This window comes from Engystomops pustulosus, chromosome 3 (assembly GCF_040894005.1).
Source record: "Engystomops pustulosus chromosome 3, aEngPut4.maternal, whole genome shotgun sequence".
Taxonomy (NCBI): domain Eukaryota; kingdom Metazoa; phylum Chordata; class Amphibia; order Anura; family Leptodactylidae; genus Engystomops; species Engystomops pustulosus.
In genome coordinates, this window is record NC_092413.1 from 61,656,176 (window position 1) to 61,676,485 (window position 20,310).

The 20,310-nt window shown below is 39.1% G+C and overlaps 1 protein-coding gene across 4 annotated transcripts in view; it reads left to right on the plus strand.

The window, feature by feature from the left end:
- The window catches only part of STXBP5 (syntaxin binding protein 5), a 468,111-nt gene that overhangs the window by 309,878 nt on the left and 137,923 nt on the right, over positions 1-20,310 (plus strand). For all 4 annotated transcript variants that reach the window (XM_072140931.1, XM_072140932.1, XM_072140933.1 and 1 more), the window contains 6 exons: positions 4,101-4,173; positions 7,248-7,395; positions 7,488-7,555; positions 10,018-10,058; positions 10,542-10,762; positions 19,405-19,574. In XM_072140931.1, coding sequence (XP_071997032.1) covers positions 4,101-4,173; positions 7,248-7,395; positions 7,488-7,555; positions 10,018-10,058; positions 10,542-10,762; positions 19,405-19,574 — 721 coding nt within the window. The remainder of the gene's footprint in view (positions 1-4,100; positions 4,174-7,247; positions 7,396-7,487; positions 7,556-10,017; positions 10,059-10,541; positions 10,763-19,404; positions 19,575-20,310) is intronic.

Here is a 20,310-nt window from a genome sequence, read left to right on the forward strand (position 1 = left end):
TCTTTATTCTACGGCTCACCGCTGTTGAGTTCTGCCCCTGTCCACACAACTTCAGGTTCTCTAATTACTAAGAAAATCCACAAAGTGAGCTTAAAGAAATTACACCAAGACCAAGTATGATATAATATCTCAATCTCTGTGGAGAAGCAGGGCTAGGCAGATGTGAAATGCTCTACTTCTGTCACAAAGGATTATACAGAAACTTTCAGTGGGGCAGGACCTGGGCTTGGTTAGTTAACGATAAAAAGGTAATGTCCATAGTTCATTGGTTAGTAAATTATCACATGGGCATCCCAGAAACAAAATACATATTTCGCTGCACAGGAGTGTGTTATCAGTTTTCATCCACAGTTGAGTGTCCTCTTAGTTTCAGCAGTTAGCTAGCATATAAAAATAAAAGCACTTTCATAAATTATTATACATTAATTACAATATTTCACACCACGATTACGGCGATACCCCATTTATCTATATTTTTTATGGTTAACTTGTTTTGCAGAATGTAGAACTCATTATAACTTGCTTTTGCATCGCCATGTATTTTATGGGCATAAAATTTTTATTTTTTTGTTTACAGAACTCTTTAACCCCTTCCCGACTTGTAGCGTACTAGTATGGCGAAGCCAGGTTCCGGAGCATGGAGAGGGCTCGTGGGCCGATCCCTCTCCATAGCCGGTAACACCCGCAATCTGTTCTAACAACGATCGCGGGTGTTTTCTCACCGATCGTCCGCTGGCGCCGCCATATCGCTGCGGATCGTTGCTCCCCGTGACGTCATCGGGGAGCAGCGCTCCGTCGCCATGACAGCCTTGGGTCTTCTGTTTTAACCCATTCATTACAATGTGCTAAATACACATTGTAATGAATGAGGAGGAAAATTACTTAAAAATTACCTAAAAATTCAAATCACCCTCTTTCCCTATAACTGATATAAATATTAATATGATAATAAAACATTAAAAATCATAAACACATTAGGTATCACCGCGTCCGAAAATGCCCAATCTGTCAAAATATAAAAAAGATTTTTGCGTTTAACTTTGTAACGGAAAATAACGCCCAAAGTCGAAAATGCCACTCACCCACATCTCCATACACCAAAGTATGAAAAAGTTATTGGCGCCAGAAAATGGCAAAATCAAAAAAAATGATTTTTGTACACGAGATTTTAATTTTTGTAAATGTATGATAACATTATAAAACCTATACAAATTTGTCATCCCCATAATCGTACCGACCCAAAGAATAAAGTAGACATGTCAATGAAAGCTGTAAAATCCTAGCCCACAAGAAAACAGCGCAAATGCGTTTTTTCATAATTTTCACTGCATTTGGAATTTTTTTTCCCCTTTCCAGTACACGTCATGGAATATTAAATACGCTCACTATGAAGTGCAATTTGTCACAGAGCTCTTTATGTGGAAAAATAAAAAAGTTATAGATTTTTGAAGGTGGTGAGTGAAAAATGGAAGTGAAAAAACTTTTTTATTTTTTCATTTCCATTTTTCACTCCCCACAATCAAAAATCTATAACTTTTTTAATTTTACACGTACAGAGCTGTGTGAGGGTTTGTTTTCTGCATAACAAAATGCACTTCATAGAGATGGTATTTATTATTCCATGCCGTGTACTGGGAAGCGGGAAAAATGTTCAAAATGCTGTAAAAATGGTAATATTGTGTAGGTTTTATAATGATTTCATACATTTACAAAAATTAAAAAAACTTGTGTAGAATTTTTATTTTTTTTTTAAATTTTGCCATCTTCTGGCGCTAATAAATGTTTCATTCTTCAGTGTACAGAGCTGTGGGTGGTGTCATTTTTTGCAACTTCTGATGAAGTTTTCAATGCTACCATTTTTAGGACTGTATGACCTTTTGATCACTTTTTATTGATTTTTTTAAATATTTTTCAAAATGGTAAAAAAGTGCCATTTTCCACTTTGGGCTCTATTTTCCGTTACGGGGTTAAATGCAGTGTAAAACCGTTATTATATGTTGATAGAACGGCATTTTCGGACGTGGTGATACCTAATGTGTTAGTGATATTCACTGTTTATTTATATTTATATCAGTTCTAGGGAAAGGGGGGAGATTTGAATTCTTAGGTTTTTTTATTATAATTTTTTTTTTACTTTTTCTATTTTCCAGACTCCCTAAGGTACTTTAACCCTAGGTTCTCAGATTGATCCTACCATATTCTGCCATACTACTGTGTGGGGATTTTCCTCCTCATTCATTAAAATGATACAGCCTCGGGTCTTCGGAAGACCAGAGGCTGTCATGGTGATGGGTTGCCGCAACCCGATGACGTCACGGGGAACGACGATCCTCAGCAGGTTGGCGCAGCCATCCTTTCCAAGTCGTCTGCAGCTTTGCCGGCGGCAATGTGCGGGTTGCCACAAGCGAACAGTGCTAGCGATATGCAGCACAGACTTACCAACTATGGAGAGCGCTCAGCCCGTGAGCCCTCTGCATTCACCTGCGGCCGACCCATGTCGTGCTATTACGTTACAAGTCGTAAAAGGGTTAAGCGCGCTTGTTTCTTGCGGGAAAAGCTGTACTTTTTCTTTGTATCATGGAAATATTACTTTTTGATCACTTTTTATCCTGTTTTTATGAGGTCATATGTGATATGTAATATAATGTAATATACCCTGTCAGCCTAGGCTCAAAGGGTGCCGGTTGTCTTGACTGCAGCAACCGGGCTATTGTGTACTGCAAGGAACCCGTAGTGATCCCGCAGGCTCAGCTTCTGAGCACAGGTGATTACCATGATGTAACTTTACGTCAAGGTGCAGGAAGGGGTTAAACACACTACCATAAAGTTTGATAAAACTGTATTACTGTAAATTGTGTATATAATAATTCCTTTATATAGCGCTCACAGATTCCCCAGCGCTGCACAGAGATCAGTCTATACTGCCTCCTGCTGAACTTTACCAGTCACTCTCCTGTGACTGCTGCTACTTCCAGTTCAGCTGGAGATATAAGCAATGGGCCAGGGGGCTATGCTTTGTAAACAACTTTGTTTGTTTTTTTTAAATTTACCTTATCCCCTACCCCAGAGGTAAATAGAGACACATTTCTTGATGCAAAATAGGACCCAGATTTTCATAAAGGCTCTAGATGTGTTGATTTTAAACAGTCTTTGTACTTACGTTTGATCTATTTATGACATAGTAACAGTATCAACTCAAATTAAATTAAGATAAGTATTTTGTGATTTCTGAGAAGTTAAATGATTGAATTGAAGTGAGGTTCCCTACTATGGATGCACTGTATCTTCACAGAAAGTGCACTGGGGCCATCTTCTGTTTGACAATTGTTTTACTTGGTAATTTTTCCAGTATGTGCAGTTCACCGCACAGAGCATGTGTATGTAGTGTGATATTGTTGATCAATATTTGTTTGATATTGATTTCTTGAATACACGTTTCTGTCCATTGTGTGAAAACAGAGGTTTGTGATTTGCTCATTATTTCATTATCTCAGCTTTTCTTTTTCCCTTACTCAATGCGAACAACATGAATGAGAAATGGATTCATATCTCATGTACTCCAATGTGTATTTATACTGACCAATAACATTTCAACTACATAAAAAATTTGGAATATTTATTGTTTCTTTGTTTTAGTATATTTTTAGCATTCCAAACAATTATTGTTTTAAATATTATAAGCCTTTAAAGTGGGTTATTATAAAGGGGTTTCCTGGGTTATAAGCTGATCTCGGGTTATCCCGTTACAGCTGTGTAAATAAGATTAGTGTTTACAACCACCTTGAGGCTGGGATTAAAAATGCATTTGCTTTTCTGTTTGCATATATTTATTGAATCCGTTTTTCCCTAACTAGGAACGTTGCTACTTTCAAAATCCATGTATTCTGGTAAAAACACACATGGATTTTTAAGTTGCAAAATCATAAGTGCTACCATAGGAAACGTAAAGCAACTGTTCTCTGGCGTTCTGTAAAATGTGTATGTATGGTTCTTCATAGCAGATACCCTTGTTCTAGCAATATGAGGTTTCAAAATCTTCTGGATAAAAATGTGTGTTTCTTTATCTTTACCTACATTTTTATATTCTTTTTATCATCTAGATTTCCAGGAGCCCTATGCTGTGGTTGTACTTTTAGAACAAGATTTGGTAGTCATAGATCTTGCACAAAATGGGTAAGACTTTACTTTGCCACAGTTGTCTTTTCTAGCTGCTCATCTGTATGCCACAATACATATGAAAATATGCAATTAATAAAATGCTTTTGATGGGAACAATGGACAGAAACAACCAGGAATTACAGAAAGGATCTAATCTCTCTGAAGCATTTTCCTCAGATAAAGGCCCTGAAGGAAACACAAATTGATTTGAAGTTATTTCTCTTTTTATTTTCATAATTTTTTTTTTTTTTAATAAAACTCTTGGTAGCCATAAGAGCGGAATGAGCGAGAGGCTGGAACACACAGAAATGTGTTGCTATGCATAGGAGTGGATTTGGCATTTCTGGGACCCCAAGCAAATTTTCATCCTTACAATTCGTCTACTCCAAATGGCTGTGGGTCCATCATAGCTGTAAAGGACATCTATCACCAGATCAAGGATTGTAAACCAAATATATGGAAATGCTGGTGTGTGCCCCTCTGGTAGCATATGCTGTTCTTTTAGCTTCTTCTCCCCTTGTTTTTAAGAAAAAAGAGCGTCAAAAATTATTCAGTTGAACCTGAGGGGCTCCAGGCTTCATTAACTCCTATGAAGCCTGGAGCCCCTCAAGCTCATTTGCATAATTTTAAAAGCCTTTTTTCTTAAAAAAAAAAAAAAAGCTAGAAGAAGAGCGCATCCTGCCAGAGGGGGCAAACACCAGTATGTTGGTGTACTTGGTTTACAATCCTTGATCTGGTGATAGATACTTATTTTGAAGGGTTGTCTGGGATTGATACATATTTTATTATTAGAAGAACTAACACTTAAAGGGAACCTGTCGAAGATATTGACCGTACTGTATGTTGGCAAACAGCTTTACATCTTAACACCACAAAATTCCAGCTCTCCCTGTCTTAGAATGCTGCTCTGCTGTGTTTGACATCATATACCACACTTTAACCGGTTAAGGACCGGGCCCTTTCCTGTTTTTTCATGTCCATTTTTCACTCCCCACCTTCAAAAATCTATAACTTTTTTATTTTTACACGTAAAGAGCTGTGTGACGGCTTGTTTTCTGCGTAACAAATTGCACTTCATAGTGACCGCATTGAATATTCCATGCCATGTACTTGGAAGCGGGAAAAAAATTCCAAATGCAATGAAAATGGTGAAAAAAACGCATTTGCGCCATTTTCTTGTGGGCATGGATATTACGTCTTTCACTGAGCGCCCAAAATGACATGTCTACTTTATTCTTTGGGTCGGTACGATTAAGGGGATACCAAATTTGTATAGTTTTTATAATGTTTTCATACATTTACAAAAATTAAAACCTCCTGTACAAAAATAATTTTTTTGATTTTGCCAACTTCTGGCGCTAATAACTTTTTTATACTATGGTGTACGGAGCTGTGGGCGGTATCATTTTTTGCGAAATTTGATAATATGTTCAATGATATCATTTTTAGGACTGTACGACCTTTTGATCACTTTTTATAGATTTTTTTCGATTTTTCAAAATGGCAAAAAAGTGCCATTTTCGACTTTGGGCGCTATTTTCCGTTACGGGGTTAAACGCATTGAAAAACCGTTATCATATTTTGATAGATCGGGCATTTTCGGACGCGTCGATACCTGATGTGTTTATGATTTTTACTGTTTATTTATATTTATGTCAGTTCTAGGGAAAGGGGGGTGATTTGAAATTTTAGGTTTTTTTATTATAATTTTTTTTTTTTTTTAACTTTTTTTTATTTTTATTTATACTATTTTTCAGACTCCCTAGGGTACTTTAACCCTAGGTTGTCTGATCGATCCTATCATATTCTGCCATACTACAGTATGGCAGTATATGGGGATTTTCTTCCTCATTCATTACAATGTGCTATCAGTAATGCTATAATGCAGGTCCAAAAAAGGAAATTTATCTTAAAGATGTTAAACTGTTTTACAACATACTGGTAGTTAAAACAAAGTACAACTAGTGATTTAAGCATATATATTTGCTTCTTTATTGCAGATTTTTACATAGAAGGAGTACTGTATTATAAAGTTTTTTTGATGTCTTCGTGGCCTCTGCATGGATGATCAGTCTATAAAAAAGAAGGATAATTGAGCATGTAGGAACCTATTCCAGGTGTCCTCAAATGTAAAGTAAGCAAATATATAGAGGGCTCACCTTGTAAGATATTTGTATTTCTCAAAAATCTCAGGTATCATTGATCTATGTAACTCCTTGGGAAAGTACCAGGCAGGGTCAGATTCGAGTCGGGACTGTGGTTAAATAGGACCACAGTTCCGAAGCTAGGCTTTTAGGGTATGATAGACTTATGTCCTGAATAGGGCTATTGTAGGGACGTTCTACAACTGAGTCTTTAAGACCCAAGCCCATATGGACAAACATCTATCATTCACCTTTTTGTTGTTCACTCTATGTACCCTATATGAATTTCTACCTCCTTCACCTAGACTATAATTGACTTTCTTGACGGTCACACAGACTAAGGTGAATTATATCTGGTACTTTCCCAAAGAGTTACATAGATCAATGATACCTGAGATTTTTGAGAAATACAAATAACTTACAAGGTGAGCCCTCTATATATTTTCTTACTTTTCATTTGAGGACACCTGGAATAGGTTCCTATATGCTCAGCTATCCTACTTTTTTATAGACTGATCATCAGTGCAGAGGCCACAAACACATCATAAAGACTCTATAATACTCCAATGTAAAAATCTGCAATAAAGAAGCAAATTTATATCCTTAAATCACTAGTTGTAGTTTGCTTCATAGCCTTAAGTGATTTTCTTGGGTTATCCTCAGCAAATATTCGGAGAGAGTCCCGCTACCTTCTTTTTGTTTTAACATACTGGTAGTTGTTTATTAGGTCAGTCTTTGTTGACAGGTTCCTGTTAACTTTGTCCATTCCTCTTCTCCTTGTGTGTGTTGAAGTTTGATATATATAGTGTGTGTGTATACATATAAATAGCAAAACACAAGTAGATATAAATCAGGATTTTTGGTATTTGGTAAGAATTGATTATTTAAAGAGTCCACCAGGAACACATTTTATGTTATTTAGTAGTAATTATTTTGTATTGGCAGATATCCTATTTTTGAAAACCCATATCCTCTGAGCATACACGAGTCTCCTGTCACCTGCTGTGAGTATTTTGCGGACTGCCCTGAGGACCTCATACCTGCACTTTATTTTGTTGGAAACAGACAGAAAAGGCAAGGCTACAGTAAAAAGGTGAATAATGATGACTTTTGTTTAATATTAAGTACTTATTGAGCATATTGCTTATTTTATTTTGTCATAATCTTACTATGTTTTTATTACAGGAATGGCCCATCAGTGGTGGTAATTGGGGTGTAGGCATTCAAAGTTACCCAGAAATTATAATCACAGGGTAAGTAAATATTAAGTCTTCTAACTAATGGAAATTGTATGTAATAGTTTTTTTTTCACTAAAATCACTGCTTTGATTAAAAACATTCATTGTTTATTTCCAGCAGATATAATTTTTCATGTATTGATCATTTGGCTATATTATGCAGTAGAGTTCACTTAATAGAATGTGTAATGATTCTAACAATTACAAGTACAAACAACACGTGAATAGGAATTTAGGGAATATGTATGACATTTTGATTACTTATTGAAATTGTTACAGCAGGATATAACCATATGGAATAACAATTTCAGTGTATATACTCAAGTATACGCTGACCCACATATAGGCCGAGCTACCTAATTTTAACACAAAGTGGAAATAACTATTGACTCGATCATAAGCCTAGGGTTAGAAATGCATTGGTTTCAGCCTCCAGACAGTTTAAACCAGTATCCCCAAGCATATAACCTGCCAGCCCCTGCCCCCCCAGTATATAGCCTGACGGCCCCTGCCCCCCCTAGTATATAGCCTGACAGCCCCTGCACTATATAGCCAGCCAACCCAGAATATAACCTGCCAGCCCCTAAAAATATATTATGTTGCAAAAAACGTTGAAACTGCATTGTTAATTTAGACCCTGGGGATAGAGAGAGCACAATTCGGTGATCCAATATACCTCCCTTTGGAGGAGTTCACACTCTATATTAACCCTATCCGTGCCTTCCATCTGCTCGAATATCGGCCAACGAAGGTCATAGAGAATGGTTGGCATCAAAATCGTCTAAGACTGATAACATGGAAATAGAAGTAAAGCAGACCTAACATTCTACCTAAAATGGAACTATAATAGTTCCGGTCTTGCAAATTTATCTTTTCAAACCATCGGCTTCAATCTAAGTGAGCACGAGCATGGCGCATAAGTCACATTCACTTGTCTCATGAAACGCGCGTCGGGGACAGGGTTACCCCAGCTACTACTGTGCTATTACTTATGAGTTTCATTCATTAGATTTCCAACTTTGGGTAGAATGTTAGGTCTGCTTCCCTTGTAAATATAGGTGTTATCAGTCTTAGACTACTTTGATGCCGACCATTCTCCATTAGCTTACTAAATTGAGGATTTTGTATAAACAACTATAGTTATATTATGCACTTTAGGAGATTTTTCTCTGGTGGTAAAAACTGTCTGCTTCACACTGCTTGTTGTCCTTTTTAGATGTTTTTATATTGTTACCAACTTGAAGTATAAGATTTAATCAATTAGGTAGTGGATTTAACTTTTTATATATAAAATGATGCTTATTTTTAAATAATTTACCATATTTCAGATCGTGTTGTAACACTGACCAGTTTTCAACGATAGCTTTTTTACTCATATTGGCATGATGGTCATATTTAGAAATAAAAATGGCTTGGTCAGTTTTTTTTCTTCTGAAGGTTTTTTCTGTCTCCTCTTTAGACTTTTTTAATACCTCCATCCCAATTTTTATTATTTCTTCTCTCACATAACCTTTTTATAAATATGTATCCACTAATCTATGCATTTGTATGCAGTACTCTGTATCATTACTACATTTCCTTCTGGCTCTTATAAACTGGCCTTTGGGTATTCCAAGAAAAGTTTGTGGGGCATGTTGGCTATCTCAAGATAATGTATCACATGATCATAATCCAAAGTTAATTGTAGAAGTGGGTGACCTGTATTCAGATGGGAAACAAACTTCATTAATTACTCTTCATCGTTATTCCACAATAAGCAGACATCGTCCACATACATTGTCCATAGGACAACTAAATCAATATTGGCCCCCATCGAGGGTATACTTGAAACAATGATACTACAAACTATGGACGATGAATGAAAATAAGTTTTGTGATGTATTAGCCTTTTATTTTACTGGAATGTGAAATAAATAGGAAAAGTTTTGAAACAATAAATTGGCTTGCAAGGAATCTTTTTATGCCTTAGAGATAGAGGCCATTTTCTCTTGCTAACCTCGTTACTGGATGTATAGAGAATCTCATCCATACCATTAATTTTATGATCGGATCTCTGGTTTTGGAAAAGATTTGGTTTTATTGCCCAAGCATCCTGGCCTGGAATGAAGGAATCTCAAAGGGGAGTTGTACCTACCTCTCCTGAGTGTGATATATTCTATTTTTTCACCACACCTTTCTTCTCCTTTTTAAATTGGGGTTGTTATAACAACTATGTATTAGTAGCACAAGAAAATGTGATGTCTTACTTTATAGTGCTTACTTCCCCACTTTGGTTCTTATCATTCTCCTTCCTCCTTTCCTTATCTGCTCTTTACTCAAAAATATCAGCTGTATTCTCACCAAGTTGTCAGATTGCATAGTATCTCTTCTGAGATAAAAGTAAAGTGTACAAGTCACATAACAATCCCGAATAACGCAAAGATTGTTTAAAATTGAGGAGTGCTTTAATGACAAATATTTGTATTTATACTTTTCAGTCATGCAGATGGATCAATCAAATTTTGGGATGCTTCAGCAAGTAAGTTTTTCCTTTTAGCTTATGAGGGTGGTTTATTACTTGCGATTAGTTATACCATATGTTCCTAATCCCTCTGGGCTAGGGCAGCACAGTGCTAGTAAACTGTACGACAAAGTTTCCCCAAAAAGCAGGAGCCTTTTCATGAGAACTGTAGTCATGAAACATCTTCAACTTGTTCCAAAAAAAGCCTTTATCACTGGACATAAAGGTTATATTGTAAATCAAGGTATATTTGCCAGCCATTTAGTGCCACTGGTAATTTTATTTTCTCCATGACAGTGTACACTCATCCAAACTTTTTGTTACTGAAAGTGTACTTGTCTTTGTATGGACTTAAGTAGAAGTCTAATGGGACCATAGCAAATGATTTTCACTTCATAATACATGTCCCTTCACTAATCTGAAGCTGTGGTGAATTTGCTATTAATAATTAAGTACAGAATTGTGTATATGTTTCTAATATTTTTGCTTTTGTTTCCTTAGTAACATTGCAATTGTTGTATAAACTCAAGACAGCAAAAGTGTTTGAGAAATCTCGGAATAAAGAAGATAAACCCAGCACGGATATTGTAGACGAAGATCCTTATGCCATCCAGATGATTTCCTGGTGCCCAGAGAGCAGGATACTATGTGTGGCAGGTGTCTCAGCCCATGTCATCATTTATAGGTTCAGCAAACAGGAAGTGACCACAGATGTCATCCCGGTAAAGAACGTTCTTTTCTTTTGTATTCCTTCTTGATGGGGGAGTCTAAGAAGTTTGCGTAGCTCTAAATTGACCATGGCAGTCTTGCATCTATTATAAATCTCTTTTTGGCTGCAATAAACTCAAAATGTCACATTAAGTAGCTTTTATTATCAGAGTTGGACCATTCATTTGCACCAATAAAATTGCTTAGCCCGAAATGGGAACTAAACAAAAAAAATGGCAGTTTTAGTGAAATGAAAAATATCTGGTACTGAAATATTTATTTATTAATACTGAATATTTATCAAGCCTCTTTTTTTCTTAAGAGGTCTTAAGAAGTGGAGTTGTACATTTAATAATTTTCTGTGTATAATTGATCCTTTTGTGCAGCTTCATTTTACAGATTTTGGGTAAGGGTACAAAATAAAGAAGATATCTAGTAATTACCTGTTAAATGGCTTTCTACCACAGTGCTGCCACTTAGATTTAAGCTACCGATCCTGTAACTATGCTATCAATACATCACATGCCAATCACTGGCTTCAGTTGCCACATTTAGAGATGGGTGAATTTGTTAAAATTCGTTTCGTCTCGATTCTGCAAATTTTTCGAAAAAATTCGATTCTACCCGAATCGAATCAAAACGAATCATGTTAAAAAACAGGCATTTCCTGGCTGCAGAGAACCTGTAGGGTGTTGTAGAACGTTGTGCTTAAATATGCATAGGGAGCGTGGTTTGGTCTTCAAACAATGCTGTGTTTTAGTATGACACGCACATGACAGCCGCGGCTCTTAGAATCGCTTCACTCTTCACTTCCATGTGCACTTACATAGGCCAACTTCCCCAAATAAGCGAAGTGGGAACGCAGCCTGACAAAGTAACGTCTGTGCCAGCTCGAAAGGACGGAGCTGAGGGCCAAGATCCCACTATAACATCAAAGAGTACACTCTTTTTATACTGCCATCAGATGATTCCATAGATTACGACAGAACCTGTTCTGTTAAACGCGGATACATGTGGAAAGTTCCCCATAAGAGTGCAGAGGATGTCGGGAGTAATTTTGCATTGATTTCACTGATCATTTTGCCCTTCTTTTCACGCGTCAGTGTCCTCTTTCAATCGGTCAATAATCCATCAGTATTGTTAAAGCCAAAAACAAACAGGAGTTCCTGGTAGGAGGCAGATGGTGCAACTAGCAGCAGATGTGTGGCATCAGGCGGGGGGCAGCATCAGAATAGTAGCTGAGGCAGGTAGTTAGAGCCCCGACTCATTTCTCAACGTTTGGAGGAGGTGTGATGGCTGATCTAATCTGATGCATTAGGCATTGGTGAGTTGAAATCCTGGCCGATCCAAGCCTGATTCATCTTGACAAAGGTCAGTCTCTCCACATTACGGTTGGACAAGCGGGTTCTGCTGGGGGTAACGATGGCCCCCGTCGCGCTGAACACCCGATCTGTTACCACACTACTGGCCGGACAGGACAGCTTCTCTACTGCAAACTCCCCAAGTTGCGGCCACGCATCAAGTTTGGCTGCCCAGTAGTCCATGGGATCCTCTACCTCACGTGATAAAGTGCTGTCCAAGTTGGCCACCACCTGCTGGTGCAGGGTCTGCTTCATGTCCTGCTGCTGCTGCTGGTGGCAGCTACCCTCCTCACTAGGCGGGTGACGGAAATTGTTCATTAAGGAATCCAGACTTAAGGGACTGTTGATGGAACTGCTACCGCTCCTACCCGCCCAGCTCCCCACAGCAGCCGTGGTAGTAGTACGTAAGCAATGACTGCCAGGAATCCCCCGGTCAGACCTGACAGAGGATGGACAATGGCGCACATAGGCAGCGGCCAACTGTGTGCTCAGTATTTCTCTATAGTATGCCAGTTGCCAGCAGAAGGAAAAAAGTCACCCATTTTGGACCGGTAGCGAGGGTCCAAGAGGGTGGAGAGCCAAAAGTCATCCCTATGCCGGATGTTGACTATTCGGCGGTCACTAGTTAGGCAAAGCAGCATGCTGCGGGCCATCTGCGCAAGTGACTTTGAGGGACTCCCCGCCTCCATATCCACAGTATACTGCCACAGTGCTTCTGGGTCATCTGCCTCGTCTTCTACCTCCTCTGGATGCTCCTGCTCCTCCTCTCTTGTAGCCTGAGTAGAAAAACCACAAATTGCACCAGACTCTGCTTGTGCTCCAATGTCCTCCTCCTCCAGTTCAGCCCCCACCGGACTCATGTGGCCATGAGATGTAGTCTCCACTTCTCCAGTGCCCTGACCAGACAGATTTTGCAGCATGAGTTCCAGGACATGAAGCAGTGGAATGACGTTATTCATCCCGCAGTCCTGGCGACTTGAAGAGAACACGTTATTTGTCAAAGGCCTGAGCAAACGGCAGGTGTCACGCATGAGCTGCCAGTGGCTGAAACATTGCATATCAGACTATGTTGGGGTAGGCCGTTCTGGCACTGCAACTCGAGGAGGGTGTGCTTGGCTTTGTAAGAATGGCTGAAGTGCGTGCACAGTGTCCTGGCCATTTTTAGAATGTCTTGCAGATAGGTGTAAGACTTCAGGAACTTGTTGACTACCATATTGAACACGTGCGCCATGCAGGGTGCATGGACCATCCCTCCTCGGTGTAGCGCAGACACCATGTTCCTCCCATTGTCTGTCACCATGGTTCTGATTTTTAGTTGTCGCGGAGAAAGCCACACATTGATTTCTTCTTGTATGACGCAGAGCAGTTCCTCCCCTGTGTGACTTCGTTCGCCCAGGCAAACCAGGTGTAGAACTGCGTGACACCGCTGTGCCCTGCACATGTGGTATGATGGAGCTGCACTTGTGGAGGCTGAGGTGGTGGTGGAGAAGGAGGAGGCGGACACTGGCGCAGGAGCAGCAGTTTGACAACGTGGAGGAGAAAGCGCTGTCTCTTGTGGAAGTTGTTGGTGTGGCTGGACGGGAAACACATTCACCCAGTGGGCCGTAAAGGACTTATACTGGCCCTGACCATAATTACAGCTTCACACGTCCGCGCTGCCATGCACCTTGGAAGAAACTGATAAGCTCAAGCACTGGCCCACCTTCGGTTGTACATATTGGTGAAGGCCTGGCACAGCCTTTATGGAAAAAAAAATTGCGGCTTGGAACTCTCCACCTCTGTTCGGCACAAGCCATTCGTTCTCTGAAGGGTGCAGAGTCCACGACTTGGAAAGGGAGAGACTGCAGTACCAGCACCTTCATCAAGAGCACGGTCAGCTTCTGCACCTTAGGATGGCTGGACGCATAGAGTTGTTTTTTGTAATCGCCTCGCTCAACGACTGCTGGCGCCATGCGTAGCGAGGAGCAGGAGCATCTGGACCCGGGAGATGATGTCAAACAGCTCCCTTCGGCAGAGGTGCTGGAGCCTTGACTTGCTGAAACAGCATGTGTGGCACTAGGTTCTGCTGCTGTTGCTGCGCCTGCAGGATGGACCGCATCTGACACCCGTTTCTCTCAGGCCATTGGATGGTGACGCTGCATGTGTTAGCGCAGGGCCGTGGTGCCAGGGTTAGCTCCCTGGCCACGCTTCATTTTCTGCCCGCAGATACGACATATACCCACGCTCGGCTCCTCTGGTGTTCTTACAAAAAACTGCCACACCGCTGAGGTGGTAATTTTACCGCCAACACTCTGCACTGAGCGATGACTACCGCTGCTGCCTCGCTGAGCCCCTCTGCCACTGCTTATTTGGGCCTGCGAATTGGGATTTGTACCCCACGGACGTTTGGCTCCCGTCCTCGCACTGCTGCCACCCTGTTGACTCACAGCCACAGTAGCGACTTGCTGCCTGCTCCGCAAGCTGACACTCTCTTTGCCTGACGATGATGAAAACCCTGCTACACCTGGCTCCCAAGTGCGATCGGCTACATCATCGTCAATTTGCGTTTCCCGGTCACTGCTACTCTCCCTACCAGTGTCAGTATGCACAGCCTGCCTACTGCAGGAAGCAGCGGAAGTCTGCCCCACCTCTTCACTGCAAAGCAGCTGCTGACTGTCCTCAAACACTTCATCCTCGCTGAATAGTGGCGCTGAGCCCAGACCACCTAGTGGCTCTCTGGCTGCGGGAAAGGAACAGGACAGAGCCTGGTTGAGGACAGGTGAGGGCCGCTGACCTGCTCCTGGGCCATGCCAACTAATTGTTGTATCAGAGGAACCCACAGACTCTTGGCTGGGGTTGTCACATGTTATATTTGAGGAATTGGATCAACCATTCAACAACCTTTGGGTTGTTGATCAACACACTGCCACTAAATGACAACGGCAGGGGAGTCACCCCTGCTGCGACATCCCCTTACTGTGCTGCCACCTCTGCCTGCTCCACCTGCCACCTTTCTGTCTGACATAGTGGTTTATAAACTACGTGGACTTGACACGTAAATCTGGCTTTAAACTAGAGCCCCCAAAAGGTATTGCAATGTGTGTTATTGAGATACCCCACAACTGACAGTGTAATTTTAGCGAAAATCACTGTATAAACTATGTGGATTTGACAAGTAAATCTGGCTGTAAACTAGATCCCCAAAAGGTATTGCAATGTGCGTTATACAGATGCCCCACAACTGACAGTTTAATTTCAGCGAAAATCACTGTATAAACTATGTGAATTTCACACTTAAATATGGCTGTAAACTAGAGCCACAATAAGGTATGGCAATGTGTGTTATACAGATACCCCACAACTGATAGCTCACTACTGCAGATGCATGAATGTCAAACAGATTTCTTCCTATTCAATTTTGTCACTTAATAGAACTGCTATTTGGGGTAAACAGATCCCCCTTAAAGAACAACCAGGGATTGGTCCACCAATCGCTACTGCAGATGCATGAAAGTCAAACAGATTTCTTCCTATTCAATTTTGTCACTAAATGGAACTGCTATTTGGGGTATATAGAACCCCCTTGGAGAACAGCGAGGGATTGCAGCAAGAATCGCTCAGTACAATAGCAGCAGCTGGATGCTACAACATGAAGTGCTGAGATAGAAAATGTCTGGGTTTTATAGGGCTGTGTGACATCACATCAGCTGCCGGTCGCTGATTGGCTTACAGGTCTGCAGATGTTATCGGGGGTGTTCCTTTCTCCTTCCCAAAGTTCTCTGCCCCATGTAACACGTTGTTCTCGTGCCCATTTAGCAGAAACATGAGGGGAAAAAACCCAACTTCGTTCCCGCGAATCAGCATAAACTTCGGCTTCGTGACGAAGTTAGAATCATTAGAATCGATTCGCCCATCTCTAGCCACATTCCATATATGCAAGCATCTCTTCTCAGGACAGTGATTAGCTGCAGCAGTTATGGGAATGATGTACTTGATGTCATTGCTGCAGGAACGGCGATGTCCACTAGAGCTCCACCGCTGGAGCACAGCTTATTTAACAGGTAAATAATGTTTTGCCTTTTTTCTTTTATTCTTTTGTTTACTTTTTTAAACCATGCTATTAAACTAGTACTGTATTTGAAATGCAGGACAACTTCTTTTGAAGTTGTTTTCTAAGTATACTTTCAGGAAACAGGTTAAAGTGGACTGTCTAGTTTTGACCATACAAAACTGCTTAAAGTAAAAAGCAATTAAATAGGTTTATAGGTGAAAACAATTATTACCATTCTGTATGTAGCAGCAGCAAGACTGTGAAAAAATAATTTATATTCCAGGATTGTAGCTGGATCTGGTTTTTCCCATTTTCTATAAAAAAAAAAAAATGTATATGTTGCAAAATGGCAAAAAAGTGGCTTTTTAGGCATTTGGCCGCTATTTTCTGTTCAATGCTGGAAATAACTGTTGTTATATTTTGATAGATCAGACATTTTGGGATACCTAACATGTTTATGGTTTAAATTTATTTTCTTTTTAATCTTTTTATTTTTTTATTGTTTTCCAAACCACCTAGGGTACACAACTTTAACCTAAGTTGTCTGATTGATATATATATATATATATATATAGATATAGATATAGATATAGATAGATATAGATATAGATATAGAGATAGATAGATATAGATATAGATATAGATATAGATATAGATAGATATAGATATATATATCGATAGATAGATATAGATATATATATCGATAGATAGATATAGATATATATATCGATAGATAGATATAGATATATATATCGATAGATAGATATAGATATATATATCGATAGATAGATATAGATATATATATCGATAGATAGATATAGATATATATATCGATAGATAGATATAGATATATATATCGATAGATAGATATAGATATATATATCGATAGATAGATATAGATATATATATCGATAGATAGATATAGATATATATATCGATAGATAGATATAGATATATATATCGATAGATAGATATAGATATATATATCGATAGATAGATATAGATATATATAAATATCGATATAGATATATAGATATCGATATAGAGATATAGATATCGATATAGATATATAGATATCGATATAGATATATAGATATCGATATAGATATATAGATATCGATATAGATATATAGATATCGATATAGATATATATATATATATATATATATATAATCTCAATCAGTATAAGGGTATTTTAGGCATCATCTATGACATCATGGGGAGTAATATTCTCCGTCAAGATGATGGTGGCGCAGTAAAATTGTATTATCCTTTCCCAAAATATGATATAAATTTTTACATTGTAAATCTGTTAGAGATACAGAGAGAGAGAGTGAATCTACTTTTGCTAAGTTTCTTCTTCTGCGTCTTCTTCAGCTGACAGACGGGAGCGTGGTTCACTTCAAATTGTTGTACCTCCTGAACCATAGCACCTAGAAATACAATTCTGGTATCATATTAAATAGCAAATCCCTATAAGGATTAAATTTCTAGTTGACAGAGAAGCGGAGATATCCACTGTTAAAATTTACAGTTAGGATAGAAGGTATTGTAAATAAAAATCACAATTTTTACTGCAGATTTAAGAACACATCTTTATATCGCTCATTTTTCACTCCGCATCTTAAAAATAGTGTATAACTTTTTCATTTTTTGTGTACAGAACTGTATGAGGGCTTATTTTCTATGTAACAAGTTTTACTTCTCAATGAGTTTATTTATTATTCCATGCCATATATAGGAAAGCTGGAAAAAAAATTCCAAATGTCATTAAATTAGTGAAAAACCGCATTTGTGTCACTTTCTTGTGGGCTCAGTTTTGAAGACTTTCACTGTACGCTCCAAATGATACGTCTGCTTTTATTGTTCAGTTTCTTCTGACCCTAATAACTTTTTAATACTTGTACAGAGCTGTGTGTGGTGTCATTTTTTGCGAGATGAGATGACGTTTTTATTGCTATCATTTTGAGGACTATGCAACCTTTTGATCACTTTTTATAAACTTTTTTATGTTATGTAAAATGGTGTAAATGTCACATTTCGGACATTTGAGCCCTATTTTTATTTGTGGTTCACTGCCAGCAATAACCGTTTTTATATTTTGATAGATTGGGCATTACTACTGTATTGTATATTCTGTAGCACTTTACAAATCAATATATTAGGAATTTTTTCCAGCTTCCCAGTTCAGGGCATGGTGCAGTAAAGTATAAACTGAGTATAAAACCTTATAACAAAAAAAACGTTGTACTTGCCACCGGCGCTCACCCACGGCGACCTTTTCTCCCCTCTCCATCTTGTGCTTCTGCCCGCACTGCCTGGAAGCCATATCTATGAGCTCTGCCCGCATGCACACACTGTGACGCTGTGTCACGTCATCAGGTGGTGACACGCCGCGTCATAGTGTTTGCGTGTGGATATAGAGCATAGACGTGCCTCTGCCCGCATTGCTGGAGAAAATCGAAGAGGACGCCAACGGTGAGCAGCAGAGGTGAGAACGAAGTTTATTATTTTATCATTTATTTTATCTAGGCGGCACTTTTTCTTTTTTTTTTTTTTTTTTTTTTGCATAATACAAATTCTGACTAAACACAGTCATAAACATAAACTGATAATTTTCCAATGTCATAACATATTGGTGAGATTTATCAAAAGTGTTGCAAAGTGAAACACTGCACAATCAGACTAGACTGTCTTATTTTGCACCAGATTCATCACGCGGTTTGTTGTCGCATTCTGATGAACATTCACGTCTTAAACGGCTCTTCTTTATGTGACAGCTGCAAGAACAAGCACATTTTTCACCTATATTCTGCAAAACAAGTCAATAATCAAAAGCTTTATAAATGGATTACACTGTAATCGGGGTGACCCTTAGGATAAAGATAACATATTATTTGTATGGTATGTTGAGTGCCCAAAAATAAAAAAGCTAAAAACCCTAAACCAGAATTAATGATTTTCTTATACCTACCAAGAATGAGTTAATAAAATCGTGTCAATTAGCCATTGAATCCCCCTAAATGATGTCACGAACAGTGGATCTCATATTGGAAAAAATAACCCCCCAAATGTCCATATTACGTGTGTGGTCACATACGGTACCTATGTTTCTTTTTATGTGCAAACACTTCTGAGATTATGATCATTCGTAGGTTTGATAGTTTTCTACTCACAACGAGAAATTAATCTACTTTCAGTTTTTGTATATTGTGTCATTGTTCTGTTTTTATTCATTTTCTCCATAATTATGCTCTTCTTTAAGATGCTGGAAGTACGGTTGCTCTATGAAATCAATGATCTAGAGTCTCCAGACATTGAACAAGTGCCAACGCCCAGTGGAGGACCTAACTCCCAACCCATAGTTCTTCAGTCTCACCCATCCACAAGCAGCAGTTCATCTGATGGCATTCGTGACAATGTGCCCTGCTTAAGGTATATAATATTTTCTGTTTTGCAACTATTTAAGTCTGCCTACAGTTTGATTATGCAGTGAAGATGTCTCTATATGTGGATTACATAGTAAGACTTACATACGAGTACCTAGACAAGACCTGGTTAAAGAAAATCTACCACTTCCTTTGTGATCCTAGCGGTGAGAATAGAAATATGCCTATTAGCTGTGCTCTTTTACTTATAAAAACTTCATTTTTATGTAAATAAATCACAAGTTGTTTCTATTACACCCTCCTACCCCGTATCAACTCTCCCCTGCTCCTTCTCTCCCGCCCTCTCCTTCCCTCTACTGTCTGCCAGACAACTAATATTGTGTGCTGCTGCAAGCGTTACATCTGATAGCGGGGAGGGGAACAATAGAAGCAGCAGGGATTAAACAGAAATACGATGCAAGTACTCCCCGTTCGTCAGCTGAAGTGCAATACCAGTGCTGTTAAAGAGCCAGTGCTGCATTATGGCTGGCAGACAGGGAGACCCTGTATCATATTTCTGTATGCTGCAAGGACTCTTGTTCTGTGCAATATGTCGAGTCCGTGGGATTGGACCAACATGCGTGTCTGTTTCCAAGAACTGAACATGTTTGTGTGCAGCCGGCCTATTTCTCCACTTTTTTTTTAGTTACTTGCATGTAAAGGTAGGTTTTGCTTGCTGATTTTGAAGAATATATTTTGTTTTGTGAAAAACAAACATACTCGCATAGTAGATTTGTGAGGGG